The sequence below is a fragment of the Falco peregrinus genome, chromosome 4, assembly GCF_023634155.1.
Source record: "Falco peregrinus isolate bFalPer1 chromosome 4, bFalPer1.pri, whole genome shotgun sequence".
Taxonomy (NCBI): Eukaryota; Metazoa; Chordata; class Aves; order Falconiformes; family Falconidae; genus Falco; species Falco peregrinus.
The window spans coordinates 49381330-49398386 of NC_073724.1; the positions used below are offsets into that span (position 1 = coordinate 49381330).

Genomic DNA, 17057 nt, shown 5'->3' on the forward strand with positions numbered 1-17057 from the left:
CAGGGATCAAAATCTTCCCAGTTGAAAGCATACGCCCAACACACAGAAAAGCATGCGAGAGAAGTAAGATTTATCCAGCCTGGTATGGGTTAAATAATCATTAAACATAGTAAGTACTTAGGAAAGCTTATAAAAAGCAGGATGTACAGACCAATCCCTTACAAAGGAAGTCGGCTCCCATCGTCACCACTGTCTTATTGACAGGCTGTTTTACATTTTGCCTGTGATTGATGTTGGGGAGATACTCCATCAGCAGCTTACCCCTGGGCAGGCAGCGTCCTCCCTGCCATGCTTCTCACTGTGCAGGGCTGACCCACACCAACCACATGCTCAGTCATCCAGTAACCACCTCAGAGCGTATCCTCACCAAGGAATACAGACACCGTGTTGTTCCCTACACACACAAAGGGAATGAATCCAGTCCTATACCCCCTTCCTTGATGCCTTCGCCTGGCCTAAGGCAAAGGGTCTTTGCTTCATTTCAGTTAACAAGGCTGGAGAACAGTCCCACCATGGTTTTCAATCAACACCATTTTAGGAAGCAAAACCACAAAACAGCAACTTCTGAAATTGGAAAGAGAAGTAGTGGGCCTTTGGGTAACAGAGAGAAATTCACCTTCAAACCTTTCTTTAATTTGGGAAGCTGCGCTATGAGACATCCCAAAACGCTTGGACCTTGGAGTCTGAGTAGCACGCACAGTGTCTCCCTTTAGAGATGGAGGAAGGTGTGACTGGGGAATTACAAACCAGTGAGCCTGACCTGTGCGCCTGGGGAAGCTCTAGAAAAAAACCCGAGGGTATTAAGGATTTCTCAAGTGCAAATTGTTTCAAAATTATCTACTTTCCTTTTCTGGCAGAGCAAATAGCCTAGTGGGTAGGCAATTTTGTAAATAACTGGATATTTTTAATTAAATAAGGCATCTGCACACACTTCCTACATTATTTTTTTTAATTAAAGGTTAGGACACTTGACTTGCCTCCAAACGTCATGCCTTGCATTCCTCTCCAGGTGGGGTAAACAGGAAATCTTGCATAATTGTCAGGGCTCCTTATACCAGTTTGGTATTGACATGGTGCCAAATGGCATTTAACACCTTTACTCATAAGAACCTTCAGCAGCTTAATTACTATTGGAATTATGACTAGGAAAAAACCCAACAGCTCAATTGTTGAGCAAACATTAAAATTAACCGAACATTTTATTTCTCAGTTAGGTTGTCTTTCTGCAGCATTATGGACTCACCTCCCTTCCAGGGCAAGGTAGGAGTGAAGCAGAGTGACGGGCCAAGAGCCTTCATCCTGTTTTACTAATCATCTGGTCAAGTATCACAGGAGCAAAGTGTTTGCTAACGACCTAAAATAATCGTCTAGAATAAGTGTTCAAAAAGTACCTAACATGGATTTTACAGTAGACTTCAGGTAACTGCACTGAAATAAATGTACTTCAGAAAATTCTGTTCAGTGATCAAGTATATTCAATAGTGCTTAGTGAATAAATCTCCCTTCTTGCCCCCCCTGGATCTCACATTTCTTTCTGGACTATGGCCTGGTTCAACTGGGGGGGCCAAATATACCACCTAACCTTCCCCATGTTACATCGTCCTTCAAAACGGGTAGGACATCGTCCTGGGACATATGGTTTGGGCTGCCCTCTGTCTGATCAGAGCTCAGAACCAGATCTCCTGCTTGTCAGCTGGCCAGAAAGCTACCACATAAGAGAGTCGGATGTTATGAGCATTTTAAAAGAAAGCAAGCAACCCAGCCTGGTTCTTTCAAGACTGCTATGAGGGACCCCTGGCCAGGAGAAAGATGCTGGCTCTGGAGAAAACAGCTAATTCTAGGGGCAATCTGCATACAGCCCCATGGAAAATAACACTTCTGCATGGCTAACCACAGTTTCTCTGCTCCTCCATGCATGGGTTATTGTGGGAGGTTATCCTCGTGAGGCATTGAATACTTACTCCCTGCTCATACTGTCTGAGGGCTTACTCAAGGCTTGAATAGCAGTGGTGGAAAGGCCAAATACCTCAGAGAAAGACACTGAAACCTAAGTCTGGTAAATGATGAGTATTATTGACTTCTTTGTAACATCACAAAGTGTCAGCGTTAAGGATCTGAATATGTATTACGTGCTGTCTTCCCAGGCAGTGAAAAGATAGCAAATTCAATGCAAAGGCTAGATTTCACTGGATATCTACAGGTCTCAAGCATTCTTAAATAATGAAAGGATCACAGAGGTTCAGTGAATCCAACATAGTGTTGGGTCATTATTTAAATAGCCTCTAAAAACACACCTCGGCATTGTGCTTTCTGCAGCACCAAGGTATAATCAGCTCCTGCTCATGGAGAAATGAACCGAAGGTCACAGAGATGTAGGAGACAAAATAGCTTTGTCAGGGCCCAGGTTTGCACAAAGCCAAGGAAAAACTGAGAGACCCCCTCCACTGCACTCTTTTTTTTCACAGACTCATCTGCCAGCATTTTCCAAAGTGCATTTCATTTACTTAGATGCAAGGTGCTATTTCTGCTCTATCTGCAGACCATCCAGTAGAAGCAATGAGAAGAGGTGAGCAACTTCTCCACTTCCATTGCTCATCCACTCAGTCTGGCCAGATTTTGGCCAGGACCTGGCTCACTGCAGGTATGCAGAGGCCTTCAGGAAACCCCCAAATTCAAAAGCTTTGATGTAGTCACTGGTGTGGGAGAAAGCCCTGTACAGTTTGGGCAAAGGGAGAAACATTGATAGGCCAGATTTTCATTCCCAGGGAAGAAAGAGCAGGTGAGGGTAATGCAGCGAGAAACCTGGGCAGATATATACAGCATTAAAGACAGGGACAAGGATTTCCAACTTAATACTGATCAATATGGACCACAAAGAGACAGCAGAAAGCTGGCAAAAAGTGAGATTAAGTAGAAAGAGAAGCTCAGGGGGAAGAGAAGAAAAAGAAAATCTGAAGGGAAAAAGGAGGAAAATACTTGAAACAGCAGAGGAACAGCTTTATAAGAAGAGGAATAAGAAACCATGCATGCAGTAAGAAAATATGTAAAGCAAAGGGAAGTCCATGTGTATAGGTGCAAATATGACCCCGGACAGGACAACTCTAGGGAGCATCCATTTTTGGTATCAGGCCATCCTGGCAGCTCACAGCCTGTTTGTACTCGGACTGTGTGTGGTCACTCAGCATTTTCATGGTAATATCTGAATGCAGGGAAAAAAACAAACCGTAAGCATATTTTAGGTGTGATTGCATAATTTATTTTCAGCAGCATAAACCATGTTCTAAAGACAAGACGGAAGAATTTATGACAAGGCAAATGGAAACAGGCTAGCAAGGATGTAAAAAAAATGGAGTCTGGATACTACAAATAGGTCTGATCACCAAGAAAACACCTCAGGGGGAGTCCCACAGCAGAGGAGTAGTCCAGTTCAAGCCATCACTCTTACAATATTTATTAAAATCTGCCATGTCATTGCTGGTAAATCACTGTAACATGAAAAGACAAACCAGGAGTCAGGTTCTTCTTTGGGAACACACAACCTTGAAAATCCAGAGCTGGTCATCAGAAAGTTCAACAAAACTAAGCTCAGGCTTATGTAGGTTTATGGAAAGTCACAAAAGCTATCAAGGTGTAACACGGATTAACTTTACCTCTCTAACCTATTGCATCAAGCCACAGGCCCACAGAAGAAAGAATATCTTCAATTCCAAACAAGCATGCTTTCAGTTTAGAAATCCTCACACATAAATTCTGTAGTTCATTGGACTTCTGCTTGTCAGAGCTACTACAAGATGCAAGCATTTCTTCTTTGTTATTTAGTGTCAATGTTCAAGCAGCATAGAAATTCTGTGGGATCCCTTTCACACCCAGGCCTGTTATCTGTTTAAAAATTACAAAAATAAAAAAAGGAAACATCTCCAATTGAGTACAATGAAAACACTCAAATGTTGTACAACAAAAACCATAGCAACCTACCGCTACATGGAAGGTCTCCGGCTTCAAGAGGAGACCAAAATGAGTCATTACATGGAGTTCTTTAGAACTCTTTAAGACTAAGGTCTTTATTAGCACCACTCAATAATTTTGATAATTTACACATTATTTGTAGCCCTTACATGTTGTCCCTATCTCTGCATTGATGAAATCACTCATAGTAACTTTTAATGTGCTTTGCCCATGCAAGACAAATGTGAGTTTGGAAAATATAAATTCCCTTCTAGAACTGGAGAACTGAGGAACAGAGATAAAAAAAACAAAGCTCCTAAACTCTGCTGCTTGAGAAATCTATCAATTCTCAGCCATGAGAAATCTCCTCCAAACACTGCTTTCAACTATAAGGTCCCAGATCCCAGACTAGATCTCCAGCCCTGCTGGAACATGTCTTCATCCTATTGCCAAACTGATTACAGTCTGGGTTTGTTTGGTTTTTGTTTGAGTTTGTTTGGTTTTTTTCATTTCCACTCATTTACGACCCTTCCCTTTCCTGCTGTGGTCAGCTTTCAGGGAATGAGGGCAATTGCTCATTAAGAACTGCATTTTATTCTCCTGATGTACTTTTTGCTAATGGACTGAAAAATGAAGAGATAAACAAGTTTTGGATTCAAGAGCCCTGGACAAAAATGTAGATTATTAGTTTCTCAAAATGTAGCAACCACTTTTAACAAACTAAAAAAATCCCACAAGTTTTGGGATTCGGGTGCAAATTGGGTGAATTTAAGAATTTAATTTTTAAAGGAGCAACCTGTGCTGTAAACATCTAGATTTCTTGTCACAATTAAAAACTGAGAATTAAGGGGGTGAAATTTCCAAAACTGATGAAAATATAGGAAGAAATAGGAGCAAAACTCAAGTCCTGACAGTGTATTACAGAATATGTTATACAGGGCAGATCCAGATCCACTGGCTGCCTTCAGCCCCTGACTGGATATCAACTTCAGCTAACCAACATGTCAACACTATTACCAGCAATTTCTTCAAATCTTCCTTCCAAATGCACGAGCAGCTGTGCAAAAGCAGCTGTGCCTGGCCAGTGGACACGGAACGCATCTGGACCAGCACATCAGGCCAGTGGGATGAGTGAGGGCACCTCACTCTCAGAGCATGAGGCTTGGCAGGTCTGACATACAGAAAGAAAGGAAACGTGCTCACCTTGAAGATCTCTCCTGCGTGAGGTTCCTTGGCTAAGGTGGCCTCATCCAGTCCATCGTATGCAGAAGTCACATACATTTCTGAGTAGTCTTTTCCACCAAAGCAGCAAGAGGTGATCCTCGGAGTAGGCAGCCTCACGGTTTGGATTCTTTTTCCTGGGAAAAAATGTGCAATTGTTTCCTAATGTTCATTTTCTAGGAAACATATAAATATGAATGCAGTACTAGTGCACATGGCACAGATGTGGTATTTACTCAGAAGGCATCTCCCCTACAGACAGGGGCCATATGCTAAATGACAGTTTGTGGGGAAATCAAATTATTTCATCTGCCTCATGTCTAACTAGTTTTCAGCCTCTCCCCAATATCTGTGAGGCATCGCTTCCTTTTCTCACAATGAAGCAACACAGTATGAGAAGCCAGGAAAGGCAAAGACACCTGGCCTGGGATGGCTGTCATTCCCTAACAGCATTTCCCAGTTAAATGTTTCAACACTGAGAATTTTTTCTCCTTTAATTGCAAGTTTGTAGTATTTCTTGTAATAAATGTGCAGTGCTTTTTGTGGGATTTTAGTGGCATTATTAAGAAGAGGGTGTGGTGCATCAGCAGCCCACAGGAGCCAGGGTACCCGTGTAGAGGCAGCGCGGGGATCACTCTTCATGTGATCAGGGTCTGGGCCAGCGATGCTCTCGACAACCCATGGGGCAGAACTGGGCAATAAATGACACCACCTCATCTCACCTTCAAGGCATTCCTCCTGGGTGCCTTTCCTCTTGCGTTCATGGCATGTAGCTGACACTCAATACGCAGGTGCTGGCGGAGGCCTTACCTGTCTCTGGGTCTATGCGAATGACTCTCCCACCATCGATACAGGCCACCCAGAGCTTCCCTTCTGCATCTATGCACATCCCGTCGGGCATTTGCTCCTCCTTTTCTAGACGGTACAAAAGTTTTGGGCAGGCTGCAGGGAGAGTTACAGAGCTGGTGTTACATGGGCTGGTACCAGTTCTGTATCAGATCCCAGTCTAACATATTCCATGCTCTTGCAAACTGGTAAATTCACTTTCTGTGAGAAAAATGCACTGGAATATGTATATCATGTGCACATTTTGCAGATGTGTTAAAAGCCTAACTGAGCCTGGCAGAAGCAAGCCCCCAGCAGAGCCATTGCAGTTTGGGATTGTACTGAATTAGGGCTCCTGTTATTTTACCAAGGGAAAAGAACCTGTCCTTCCTGTTAACCCACTAGCTGCTTGTCATGCCACAACTGCTGCAAGAGCAGTGACTTTTCCTGCACTTCCATTGATCATTACAGCCTGGATTTCTTTTTATGAGCAACGCATCACACACATAATGACTTGGGTTTAAATGCTGGCAATAAGCAACTTCTGCCAGCTAAAGATCAAGAACTTTACTCTTTAATGGCCAAGAAAGCTACCGGTTTTGATTAAGCCTGGACACCAACTGCTGGCAGTCTAGGCGGCAGTGCAGATGGCTTGGTGGACACGTGCGCAGTCCGTGGACCAGTGCCCATGGGCAGAGGTCTGCTTGCTCTGACCCAGAGCTTTCTGGCCATTACACTACCCAAAAATAGCCAAGGCTAGGAAGTTCAAACTAGTTACATTTTTGTATTGGGAGGGGGAGGGCGGGAAGTTGGACTAAATCTTCTTTAGAAGCCTTATATCCTGAAATTTATAGAAATATATTTTCTTAGCAATTGTAATCTGAGTGAATGTAATTATTCTGTATGATATTCACCCATGATTACAAAGTCCACGCTAAGTAGAGTGTGGATAACTGGCTAGCTGAAAAGGGTCACATAGACATAGTCCAGCTGGCTGGACAAAAATGCACATCGCTCTCAGCTTATCTGAAGTAAAGCAAAAATACACTATCCTTGGCTGTTCTTGTTACACAATAACAGGAAGATTTTGGTGGGAAAAGAATGTTGCAGGTGGGAACAGATAACTACAGAAGAGAAACTAGGGGCGGGCTTGGTATTTAGGCAACTAACCAATAATGAGCTTAACTTTTGTAATATGTATGAGCTAATTATAACAAGGCATAAAAGGTGACTGTAAGGGACAATAAACGAAGTCTGCTGATCACTCTTATTGAGTGACTGTGTCTTCCCTCTGTCGCAACATTAGAGTACAAAGGCACTTCAGCCATTTAAATTTCCACGGAGTATAACAGATCGATATAGCTCCAAAATATTTCATAGAGTTTTGAAATGGGTTTGCACCCATTTCGCTTGCACCTGAATTTTCCTTTTTGCAGATACAATAAAAGATGTTTGTCCAGAAAATGAATTTAAGTGAAATTTGCCAAACATCTGAAGGCAATTTTAATTTCAGAATTGGGAAACCTTAGTCACAAGGATAACTTCATTCTTTAAATATATTTCTGTGATATACATGCATGCATATTCTGTATTTGTATTTATGGAGCTAGTACAATCGAAGCTTTCCAGTAGATGGCACTCAAGAATAAATAGCATCCTATAAATTAATTTTCACCCTGCAGTACAGATGACTTCTTCCCTGCAACTCCTTGAACGGGTCTAATATGATTATTTATCCAGATTAAAGTAAATGAAGGATTGTCAAAACTTTGTTCACCTGGTGTGTAACTATATTTGAGAAAAATCACAATCAGCCTGCTGACAAGCTGTAACCAGAAGATATGAGATCTGTCAAATAAATCACTGCATCTTACATGCCCAGGTCTCACTGCAGAAAGAGTAAGAGTCATCAAACTTGTCACCAAATTTAGAAGAGCATGTGTACCAATCTTTCCAGTGTGCACATCATAGCTGAAGGCATGCACAGCATATGCCAGGCTGTCAATGTGAAAGAAGGTCCTGTGGTCCAGGGACCAGTCCAGACCATTGGAGATGTCCACCTGGTCTAACTGTTTTATTACTGAATGGTCAGGGAAAAGGGTATAGAGAGCGCCTTGCCGGCTCGCTCGGACCCCTGGTGCCGTCTCTTCAGCCATTGTACCTGAAATGGAAATGGGAGCACTGGTTAGAAAGTAGAAGCTTGCTCCTCGTGCTTGATTAAAAACCTCCTCTAAGTGTTACTAAGAGGTCCTAGGGAGAAAGGGACTAACCCGGTCTTATCAGATTGATGAGAAGGAGGAAAAGGAGCCGAACAGGAGCAGCTGTGTCCCGCAGAGGTGATGCTGACTGATGAAAGGATGAGCTTCTGCATTGCTGTTTGAGTCATAGACACCAAAGACCCAAAGGAGCACCACGATGCACCAGGGGCCGAGGTTCTGCTCACAGCAAAAGCCAAGATGCAGGCAAGCATCATGTGCTCTTTTTGTTGTTGCTCCTCATAGGCTACTTTCATCATTTAAATGGGCTGTTACCTTAAAATACAGGTGCTGTAAAGCACACTCATCTCAGAAGCAAGTGGAGAATGCCACAGAAGTGAGATTTTTTTCTCAAGGAATTTATGCCTCAGTGTTAACCCCGTTAGGTATTTCCTGATTCTCTCTCCTCTGGAGAGAGCTCTGCAGTGATGGGATGGGAAGCACTCAAGGAGGACATTACACCTTCTTTTAAGTATGACAGACTGCTTCTGTTGGTCTCCCCTTTCAGAAGCCCTCAGGAGCTTATTTTACAATGCTTGGCCAAAACCCCTGTTAAAAGCATTGATCCTCCATGCACAGCTGGGAATGGGTGTGCAAAGCAGGTTTTTCTCTCTTATTCTTGCCCTTAACTCCAGTGACACGTTATCCCTCAAGCATAATCATGAGTCAAATGAATTTCCTGACTTTTGGCAAATTTGAAATAGTAAGAAAAGGCTGGTTGGCAAAACAAATACAGACCCATTTTCATTCCCATCAGTCGCTCTCCACTTCCAGCTTGGATTGCTATGCTTGGCTCATCATTTATATGACAAAAAGCACAGGGGCACCCTGGCTGCATTGCAACCAGTGGGAAAAGTTCCTCTTGCCTTCAGGATGCCAAGGATCTCTCACCACATCCCTGTTTCCCATGGGCTAATCAGGGGAGGCTGTACCTGAACAGTGCAACCCGCAGCTCATCATCTACTCTAGGAGCTGTATCCTCCTCTATACCTCCAAAAACCTTCCTGTCTACATGTCTACCTTCACCTGCTTTTCACTTTCTGTGGAGGGAGATGTTTGAAAAACACCATCTTCCAAGTAGAAGGGGAGCCTTCCGCCAGATGGCCCTTGTCCACAGCCTCTATCTTCATTATAAGTCAGAGGATGTGGCCAGCATCTCTTGTCCTCCCCATTGGGCAGTAACTGAGCAGAGGGTTTACAAGATAGCTCATGCTCACGACAGTGGTTTTTGCAGGGAAGTCAACAGAGGAATTGAGAACATGGAATAAAATGCACTATATAAAACACACGGTAATTAGTTCCTCTTTGCTCTTGGGGAAATTTCTGCCAGAAACTTACCAGCAAAAAACCTCCCCTTTGGATCCACTTTCCCATCATTGAACCTGTTGTTGGGCTTATCCTGCTCAAGCTCAAGGATGGTGGTGACCACCTGGGTGTCCCAGTCCAGAAAGGCAAACCTGGTTCCCAGGGCGATGACATAGCCCCCGCACTGTCGCAGTGCCACTGAGCCGACACGGGCATCTGAGGGCAAGAGGGAACAGTAGATGGTGGGCAGCTCCAGGGCCATCAGCCAGCCCTACCCCTCCCCACCTCACCGAGGTCACCTGGGTTTGATTGGGACATCCCTGACCCAGGAGAGGCTTAGCTGATGCTAAGATCCTTCTCCCCTGAGATTGTTAGCACATCTCGCTGGCTTTACAGTCCCCGGATCCTTCCACCATCTGGGCAGACACAGCCATTAGACATTAGACTGCACCTTTTCCTCTGCAGGTCCCAAAGGAAACATGCCTTCCCACTGGGGCTCAGCAAGGGCAACATGGCCCTCCACACCTCAGCATGGTCCCCTCTGCTCAGCTGGCTTAGGCCACACTGTGCTTAGCAACACGTCAATGAAGGACAGGGCATGTGGCCCCATGGAACATAAGGGAGACCACCATGCCACAGGATTCCTACTGGGAGGGATGGGCAGGGGCAGGCAGAGAAGACTCCCAGGATGAGGTGGTGAGTACGGACCCTTACCCACAGACACACTCTGCACCTCATTGGTGACTGGGCTCCAGCGGCAAACTTTCTGTGAGTTAATGTCTACGTAGATGAGCGCGCTCTCCCGTTCTTCCCAGACGGGGCACTCTCCCATCCTGTTCTTCTCCTTCACAACAGATTCAATTTTGATGGAGGAGGACATGGTCTGAGGGGAAGAGAGTTGACAACGGATTTAAAGAAAAGCTCTTGTGTGGATTTTTTATGCCTGTGATGCTTAAAAGCAGGGTTTGTAAATGGAAAACCCTCTAAATCCCACATGATGGAGTAATTTAAGAGGCTTCATGGCTGGAACTCAGCTTGAAGTGCCAAGGCTTCTCCTTAGCAAACCTTTCCTAGGTGAGAGGCTTTAAGCCAGAGCTGCTGATGAGGAACTTGCCTCCAGGCAAGGGAGCGCTGGGACAGGGCCCTGAGCTGGCACCAAGCTGTTGGCTGGGGATCGGTGATCCCAAGGGCCCCCCAGACCATGGGGAGGGACTGGCAGGCAGCAGCACCAATGAGCCAGAAGCCTTTTTGTGGAAAAATGAGGCTCTGCCTTATTAACACAGATGCATTGATGTGCTCCACAGGAAGACATGCATGCACCCACAATACCGACTGCAGTTTGCCACCGAGGCCACCAAAGACCGAGTGCCTGTTCCCGCACAGAGTCAGCGTGCATATGCAAACACTGGAGATGGCTCCTGCCTTTCATGCTCCTGCGTTTCATCTTCGCTGCCCCCCTCACTGCCCCAGCCACGGCTCCAACCCCTGCTGCAAACTCCGAACTTCACCCTGTGCCAGGCTGCAGGGTGTGATTATCCCGGCTGCTACTCCGGGGGTGAAGCCACCCGTCTGCGAAGCTCCCAGCCCAGGTGCCTGCTCCTGCCAGGGGTGTCCGTGCCCCAGCTGCCCCGTACCCCCATCCCTGCCGCAGCAGGGTGCCTGTGAGGACACTGGCCACTCTGCCACCACCCCGGCACAGGGTGCCCAGTCCCTAACACTTGTGTTCAGAGCCCGTTGATGGCCTCCAAAATGGGTAGCTGGGCCCCAGGGCCTGCCCTGCCCCAGCTGCGGTGCGGGGTGTGAGCAATACCCTCCGCCATTCAGCTCCTGCAGGAGAAAGGGGCCTACTCGACGCCTCAGTCACCGCTAATGGAGACACTGCTGCTGCTGCTGCTGCTGCTGCTGCTGCTGCTGCTGCTGCTGCGGCTGCGCTGCGGCACCCACCAGCCTCAGCACATTTTTTCCACAGATCACAGAGATATTTCTTGGGAAGCAGCCAGTCCCTGACATAACACTATTCCTACAGATTAGTGTCTTCAAGCGGGCATTGTTTCTTGGTAGGTGAGCTGGTGATAAGGTTTACAGATAATTAATTAGCACTAATATGCTTCTAAGTATGTGGGAAGAGCCAGTCATCACTCTGAGTGGAAACAACAGGGCTGGAGACCCCTATCTTCCCTGCTCCCCAGCCCCAGACATGCATGATAAGGAGTCACCCTGCCAAGGTAAGGTCCAAACAACCCATTTATCAGGTATACCCTTCCCCCTTCCAAGAAAAATGGCCAGGAGAGGCCGGGCAGTGAGTTGCTCCCCTCAGGCAAACAGCATCAATCTAAAGTGTAAATAAGGATACGCAACGAGGTGCCAGTAAAACCTCCTAAAACCTGTTAAGCCATGCTTAAGCTGGAGGAGTGAGTTTCTCTTGGGTTAAAGCCTTATGTCATGTGGCTGCTGTATTTGGGACCCGAGGCTTGGAGATGCATGCTGACTTTATTGTATCATGGTCTGGGAAACTCAGACCTGCTCACCCCCATGGGGAAACGTGGTTCGGCAGCAGCCCAGCATCCACACAGCTCCCACAGAGGCAGAAATTCTCCAGATCTGCAACAGTCGGTGTGCATTTCTCTCATCAGTTGTTTCATTGACCTAAACGAGCGTTACTAAACCTTTCTCTTCCCACCAACTCCCATTTCACTTACCGCCCTTCTCCAGGTTCTGCAGCAACAAAACTGGGGCCTGGCATGTAAGCCATGGTGAAATACTGATTCACAGACCCATCCCGCACACCACGTAAAGAGTACGCAATCACGCCATTACCAGCTGTTTCACAAGGCACAGGCAGCGGAGAAACCAACCTGCCTGCACCAGCTGCCTGCTTACCCCTCTCGCGCCCACCTCCATGATACTGCGGAGACCTGCCCCATCCCACAGAGCCTCAGCATGTGTCTGCCTTCCCCAGGTGTACATCCAGCCTCAGCATCTCTCCCCCCCACCAAAGAAATAGGCCCCGTGTGTCCCTCCAGCTGTGGGGTTTTATTCAAACAGCTGAATATTTTGTCTTAAATTGCCCTGTTTTGAAGAGGGCAACTAGAAGGAAAGATCTGTGCCTTGCTGGCTGAGGTTTCACTAACTTTTACAAGCAGCTGAAAATGGAGGCTCTTAGCAGGAAGGTTTGTCCAACCCTAAAAGGCAGCACTGCCCTCCAAAAGCATCCCCACAAACTGGCAGCGATGCAGCCCCCAGTTCCCTCTGTGCCAGGTGGTCCACCTCCTGCTGCACCCTCCCTGCGGCACTCCATGGAACTACGCAGCAGCAGCATTTCACAGAATACAGCGGCTCAGAGGGAAAAATGAGGAAACGACCGCAAAAAGCCTCGTTCAAAACACCACGTTTCGCTTCATCACTCCCCAGGCCTCCTGCCACCTGGCACCTTTTTGTGCAGCACTTCACACCCTGCTTGGTGCAGCACTGATCCATCAGAGATAAGCATGCAGGGGAAAAAAGAGCAACTCCAAGCAGAAAGCACAAAATCCTGATGTATTCTCCCCAGATAAAATCCCTGCAGACAAAAACATCACGTTCACCCTGCCTATATCCTCTCTGCAGTATTTTGTTGGTGTTCTAGCCTCCTGGACTTGTGCCTAAACTCCTTATGGAGACTAAGAGGTTGACGGGTGTCCCTGAAACATTTTCCAAGTTAAACTGTTATCAGAATAACAAGCTATCAGAATTTGAAGACTGTAAGAAAAATTTCCAATTAGGAATCAAAAACTAATGTAAAAACATCCAGTCTGCTCTAAAACCCAAAAATCTCTTTCTGGTAGCTATTTAAAAACAGCCTTTCTAAACCTCAGTTACATCCCTTTTCAAACGAACTGGACAAAACCTGGTCATTTCAGTACCCCTAAGATACAGGTAAAATACAAACGAATGACTGGCCTTAAAAGGTTTCTTTGCTGTTTCTCTCCCTCTCTCCCCCCTGCAAGCACACATAATTTCATTTTTAATTTTAAGCTGAAGCTTTGAATAAGCAGGCAGACAGCTAAAGCTTTTAATTTGCGTACAGTGAAATAACTGTCTGCATAAACCAAGGGATTTTAAGAACCCTTTTGCCTCAGTCAAACAGCTGAATATTTATATCAAGCTGGAGGACGCCTATGCAAAACTTTGCAGTTCATCACATCAACACACCTGCTGAGGAAAATATTGCAAGACCTGGGTTGGTATCCCTTTTCCAGCGCTGGTCCAATGAGTCCGGCTGCTGTTTTCAGCGACAATTAAAAACATGCAATAGTTGATGTTATCTGCACCGAGCAGGTAGCCTTTCACATTTTGTATTCAGTCAGCAGTCACATGAATGATGAGGCATGGACCAAAGCCCTTCTGAATGGTCTGGTTTGTGGTGCCAGCTGGTGCCAGCAGCAGAACATGTGATGGGGAAAACCCTTGCTCAGTATTTTTCTCATTTCATGAGAGTGGGAGAGGGAAACTGAGACATTGCACCATTCTGTCACCCTGAGGGCTAGCCCAGTCTTCCCAAATTTAGGGGCAGATGAACATCTCAGGTGATAAAAAGGGGAGGTTAATAAAAGATGCATGGGAGGGTTTTGTAGTACCAGTCACTTTGAATGATAAGGAAAAAAATATTCTTGTGATTAAGGCATACTAGCATCATTAAGGCTTGGCTCCTTTTCCCAGCTGTGCCACAGCCTGCTTGGGTGCCGAAGTCACCTGCTCTCCTCACAGGGCTCCTCACCTCGAATATGCAAAGCCTGAATCCTGCCTTGGCAGAGAGCTGCAGCACGCCCCAGGAAGGGCTTTGGCCACAGAGCCTTGGCAATTGCCACGGATGCTGCAGGACAGCAATATCTTCTTTGGCTTTGAAGACTTCTATTTTTTCCTTCTTCAGTATTTGCGACTTTCGTCTGTGGTTAAAAGAAGACACCAAGTGCCTTCTCCTACCCAGCCCTGCTCAGCAGAGGCAGGTGATGGTGGGTCCCCCCTGTGGCTGGTCCAGCAAGGTGGGGGCAGGGCAGGCTTACCATGGGGACAGTCCAAGCCAGGTGGTGAGCTAAAGTGACCACCAGCATTTTGGTGGCAGGGCGCCTCCCCCAGTCCTGCATGCTGCAGCAAAGCAGGGAGAGGCAGGAGGCAGGTGGCTGCTAGCAGGCACTGCCCTCACCACACTCAGCAGGGGCAGAAGCCACCTGGGAGGAATCAGACCCAATCCAACAGGCAAGAGCAATGCATTTCTTTACTTGTGCAAAACTTTAATGAACATTTTAATTTGATGTTCAAATGATTCACAGGATGAACATTTTTCCCAATTAAGCAAATAGCCGAGACAGACCTAGTCTTAATCCTATCATAGTCACCATTGATCCACATTTAGAGATTTAAAAAATTACAGCCTTAAGCCAGAGACTAATTCAAACATTTCTAGCAAAAAAGCTGGCAATATTTCCAAGCCAAACTCCTGCCAAGGTCACTGCATTACAAGCAAAGTGCTTGTGGGCACCCTGAGGACTCTCCTCAGCCTTCCTTGGCCTCCCAGCCCAAGCTGTCAGCTCCATCTCATTTCAGCACAAACCTTCTGTCTCTGCTTGCTCTCACAGATCTTTTCACATTACTCTCTGCTTTCCTTCTTTTAAACTAAATGATAACTTTGAAGGGAGGTTCATGTAGAATAATATACTTTTTTTTCACAGCATTTTCAGCTGCAAGACATTCAAAAGGAAAATTCTGGTTTGCAATCATTTTAACTGCTTCCATTTAAAAAGAAAATGACTGGTTCTCAAGTGCAGGAGAGAAAAAAAAAAGTAATCTTTTTTTCTGCAAAATACTTCCCAAAGCATTTTTTCTAAAGCAATTTCGGTGGAGAAAACCACACTTTTCAGTCAGCTCTTTTCTTCTGGTGACTTGATTGACTTCCCCACCACAGGCTGCGGCAAAACAAAACCAAGTCAGGCAAAGGGACAACACATTTGCCTCGCTGCAACTTAAAAAAAAATGTATGCGCTGCTTTCCTGGCGAGCAGCTTGTATGCTGGATCATCAATGGCACTAGGCAGGACAGCAGCCGGGAAAAATACTACCAGAGCACGTTTCTCTGATTTACTTGGGAGGCTGAAAATGCTCTGGGGACACCCCCACCACATTTAGCACCATCTCTTATTCCTACCCCACTGACTTCTAGACTACCAGCAGAAGTATCACATCTCCCACCCTTGGCATGCCATTTCAACATCCCCCACGTCTACCTTTCCAGAGGTTAGCCAGTTTAGGACAAGACACACCTCAAAGGTTTTGTGGATGCTGTTGATGAGTGGTGCAACCCCAGAGCAGCAGGTGCATGTGTTTGTTGCTAGCCAGCCAGCAATTGTTTTAATTATTTCTACAAAATAAAGAGCCTGCCCCTGCCGCGCACTTCATTTATTTCTAATGTTGCTGAGTTGCAAAGCAGAAGTTTATAGTGAAGCTGGCCAAAGGCAGCCGGTACCTCTGGCTGGTGCCTCACTGCAGTGTCTCCTTCTGGGGTGGCTTCCTCTCTCCTTTCCCACTGCTTCAGTCTCCTCTGATGCAACTCCTTCTACGTCTTTTCACAGTGCCTATTTTTTATCAACATAGTGTAGTTGGGGGAGTGTGTCAAGGCGTTGGCACACTGCATATATTAACGTCATATTTAAATAGTTGTATTTGTCTTCTGTTACCTACAGGCATGTGCTCAGACAGTAGCTCTGAATTTGTTCCGTGGCTTACAAATATTTAGTAAATCCATCGCTCCCCTCTTTTTTTCACAGCTCCCCCAAATTACACTTGTGTTGCTTATTCCCCTTGAGAGTCCATCCCAGGTTTCAGTACTCCAGAAACCAAATTTCACATGTAATTTAATTGTCCCAATCTCTCAAAGTCATTCTTCACCTAGACAGAGTCTCCCTTTTGGAGATGAAAACAGGCATGGTTAGAGTTAATGAAGACACAGTTATTAAAATCCTCAGGCAGGGAGAGGTGTAGCTACTCACCCCAGTGATATCCCACTCAACAGCGTTGTCCAAAAGTGAAGCCAAGGTTTATCTTCCTGTGGCTTTGCCCTTTTGTAGGAAGGGCCCGGTCCCTCCCTGATGCTTGAGATGGGAAGAACTGGAGCTCCTGGGCAGTCAGTGCCGCCTGCTTTTATTTCAGCAGAGCTGTTTTGCCAGCAAAGGATTACCTGAGTTTTCTCCAGCTTGGTTGGGAATAAATACGCTTCACCTATGACTATAGATTTTGGTCACGAGGGTGAAGAAACCCTTCAGGGCACAGCAGCTGCTCCTCCTGATACAGCCGTTCCTGTCACTGGGCTCTTGCTCAACCCTAATTGAAATCAGTGCAAGTCTGTGATCAAAGAGGTGAGCGCCATTAATAAGCAAGGGATTAAACAAAAGTCAGGAAGCCTTCCTAATTGAGGGAACCAGCAACTGCTCAGCTCCAGTTTGCTGGATCCGGCGCTCTGTCATGGGACTCGTCA

At 46.0% G+C, this 17057-nt stretch overlaps 1 protein-coding gene across 1 annotated transcript; it reads right to left on the reverse strand.

Moving 5' to 3' along the window:
- Positions 1 to 3426: 3426 nt before the first annotated feature.
- Positions 3427 to 13917, reverse strand: LOC101921084 (regucalcin-like). Its single transcript, XM_005228697.3, has 7 exons — positions 13743 to 13917; positions 10266 to 10434; positions 9585 to 9767; positions 7937 to 8152; positions 5977 to 6108; positions 5149 to 5303; positions 3427 to 3879 (listed from the first exon to the last, which is right to left on the reverse strand). The coding sequence occupies exons 1-7, from the start codon at positions 13836 to 13838 to the stop codon at positions 3829 to 3831; spliced, it is 1002 nt and encodes a 333-aa protein (XP_005228754.2). The 5' UTR covers positions 13839 to 13917; the 3' UTR covers positions 3427 to 3828.
- Positions 13918 to 17057: the final 3140 nt, after the last annotated feature.

Coding starts and splice junctions, on each gene's coding strand:
- LOC101921084 (XM_005228697.3), bottom strand. CDS start 13,838: ATGTTTTTAATTGTCGCTGAAAACAGCAGCCGGACTCATTGGACCAGC. Junction 10,435..13,742: donor TGCAATATTTTCCTCAGCAG/GTGTGTTGATGT, acceptor TCTTCCCCTCAG/ACCATGTCCTCCTCCATCAA. Junction 9,768..10,265: donor GGTGCAGAGTGTGTCTGTGG/GTAAGGGTCCGT, acceptor TCTTGCCCTCAG/ATGCCCGTGTCGGCTCAGTG.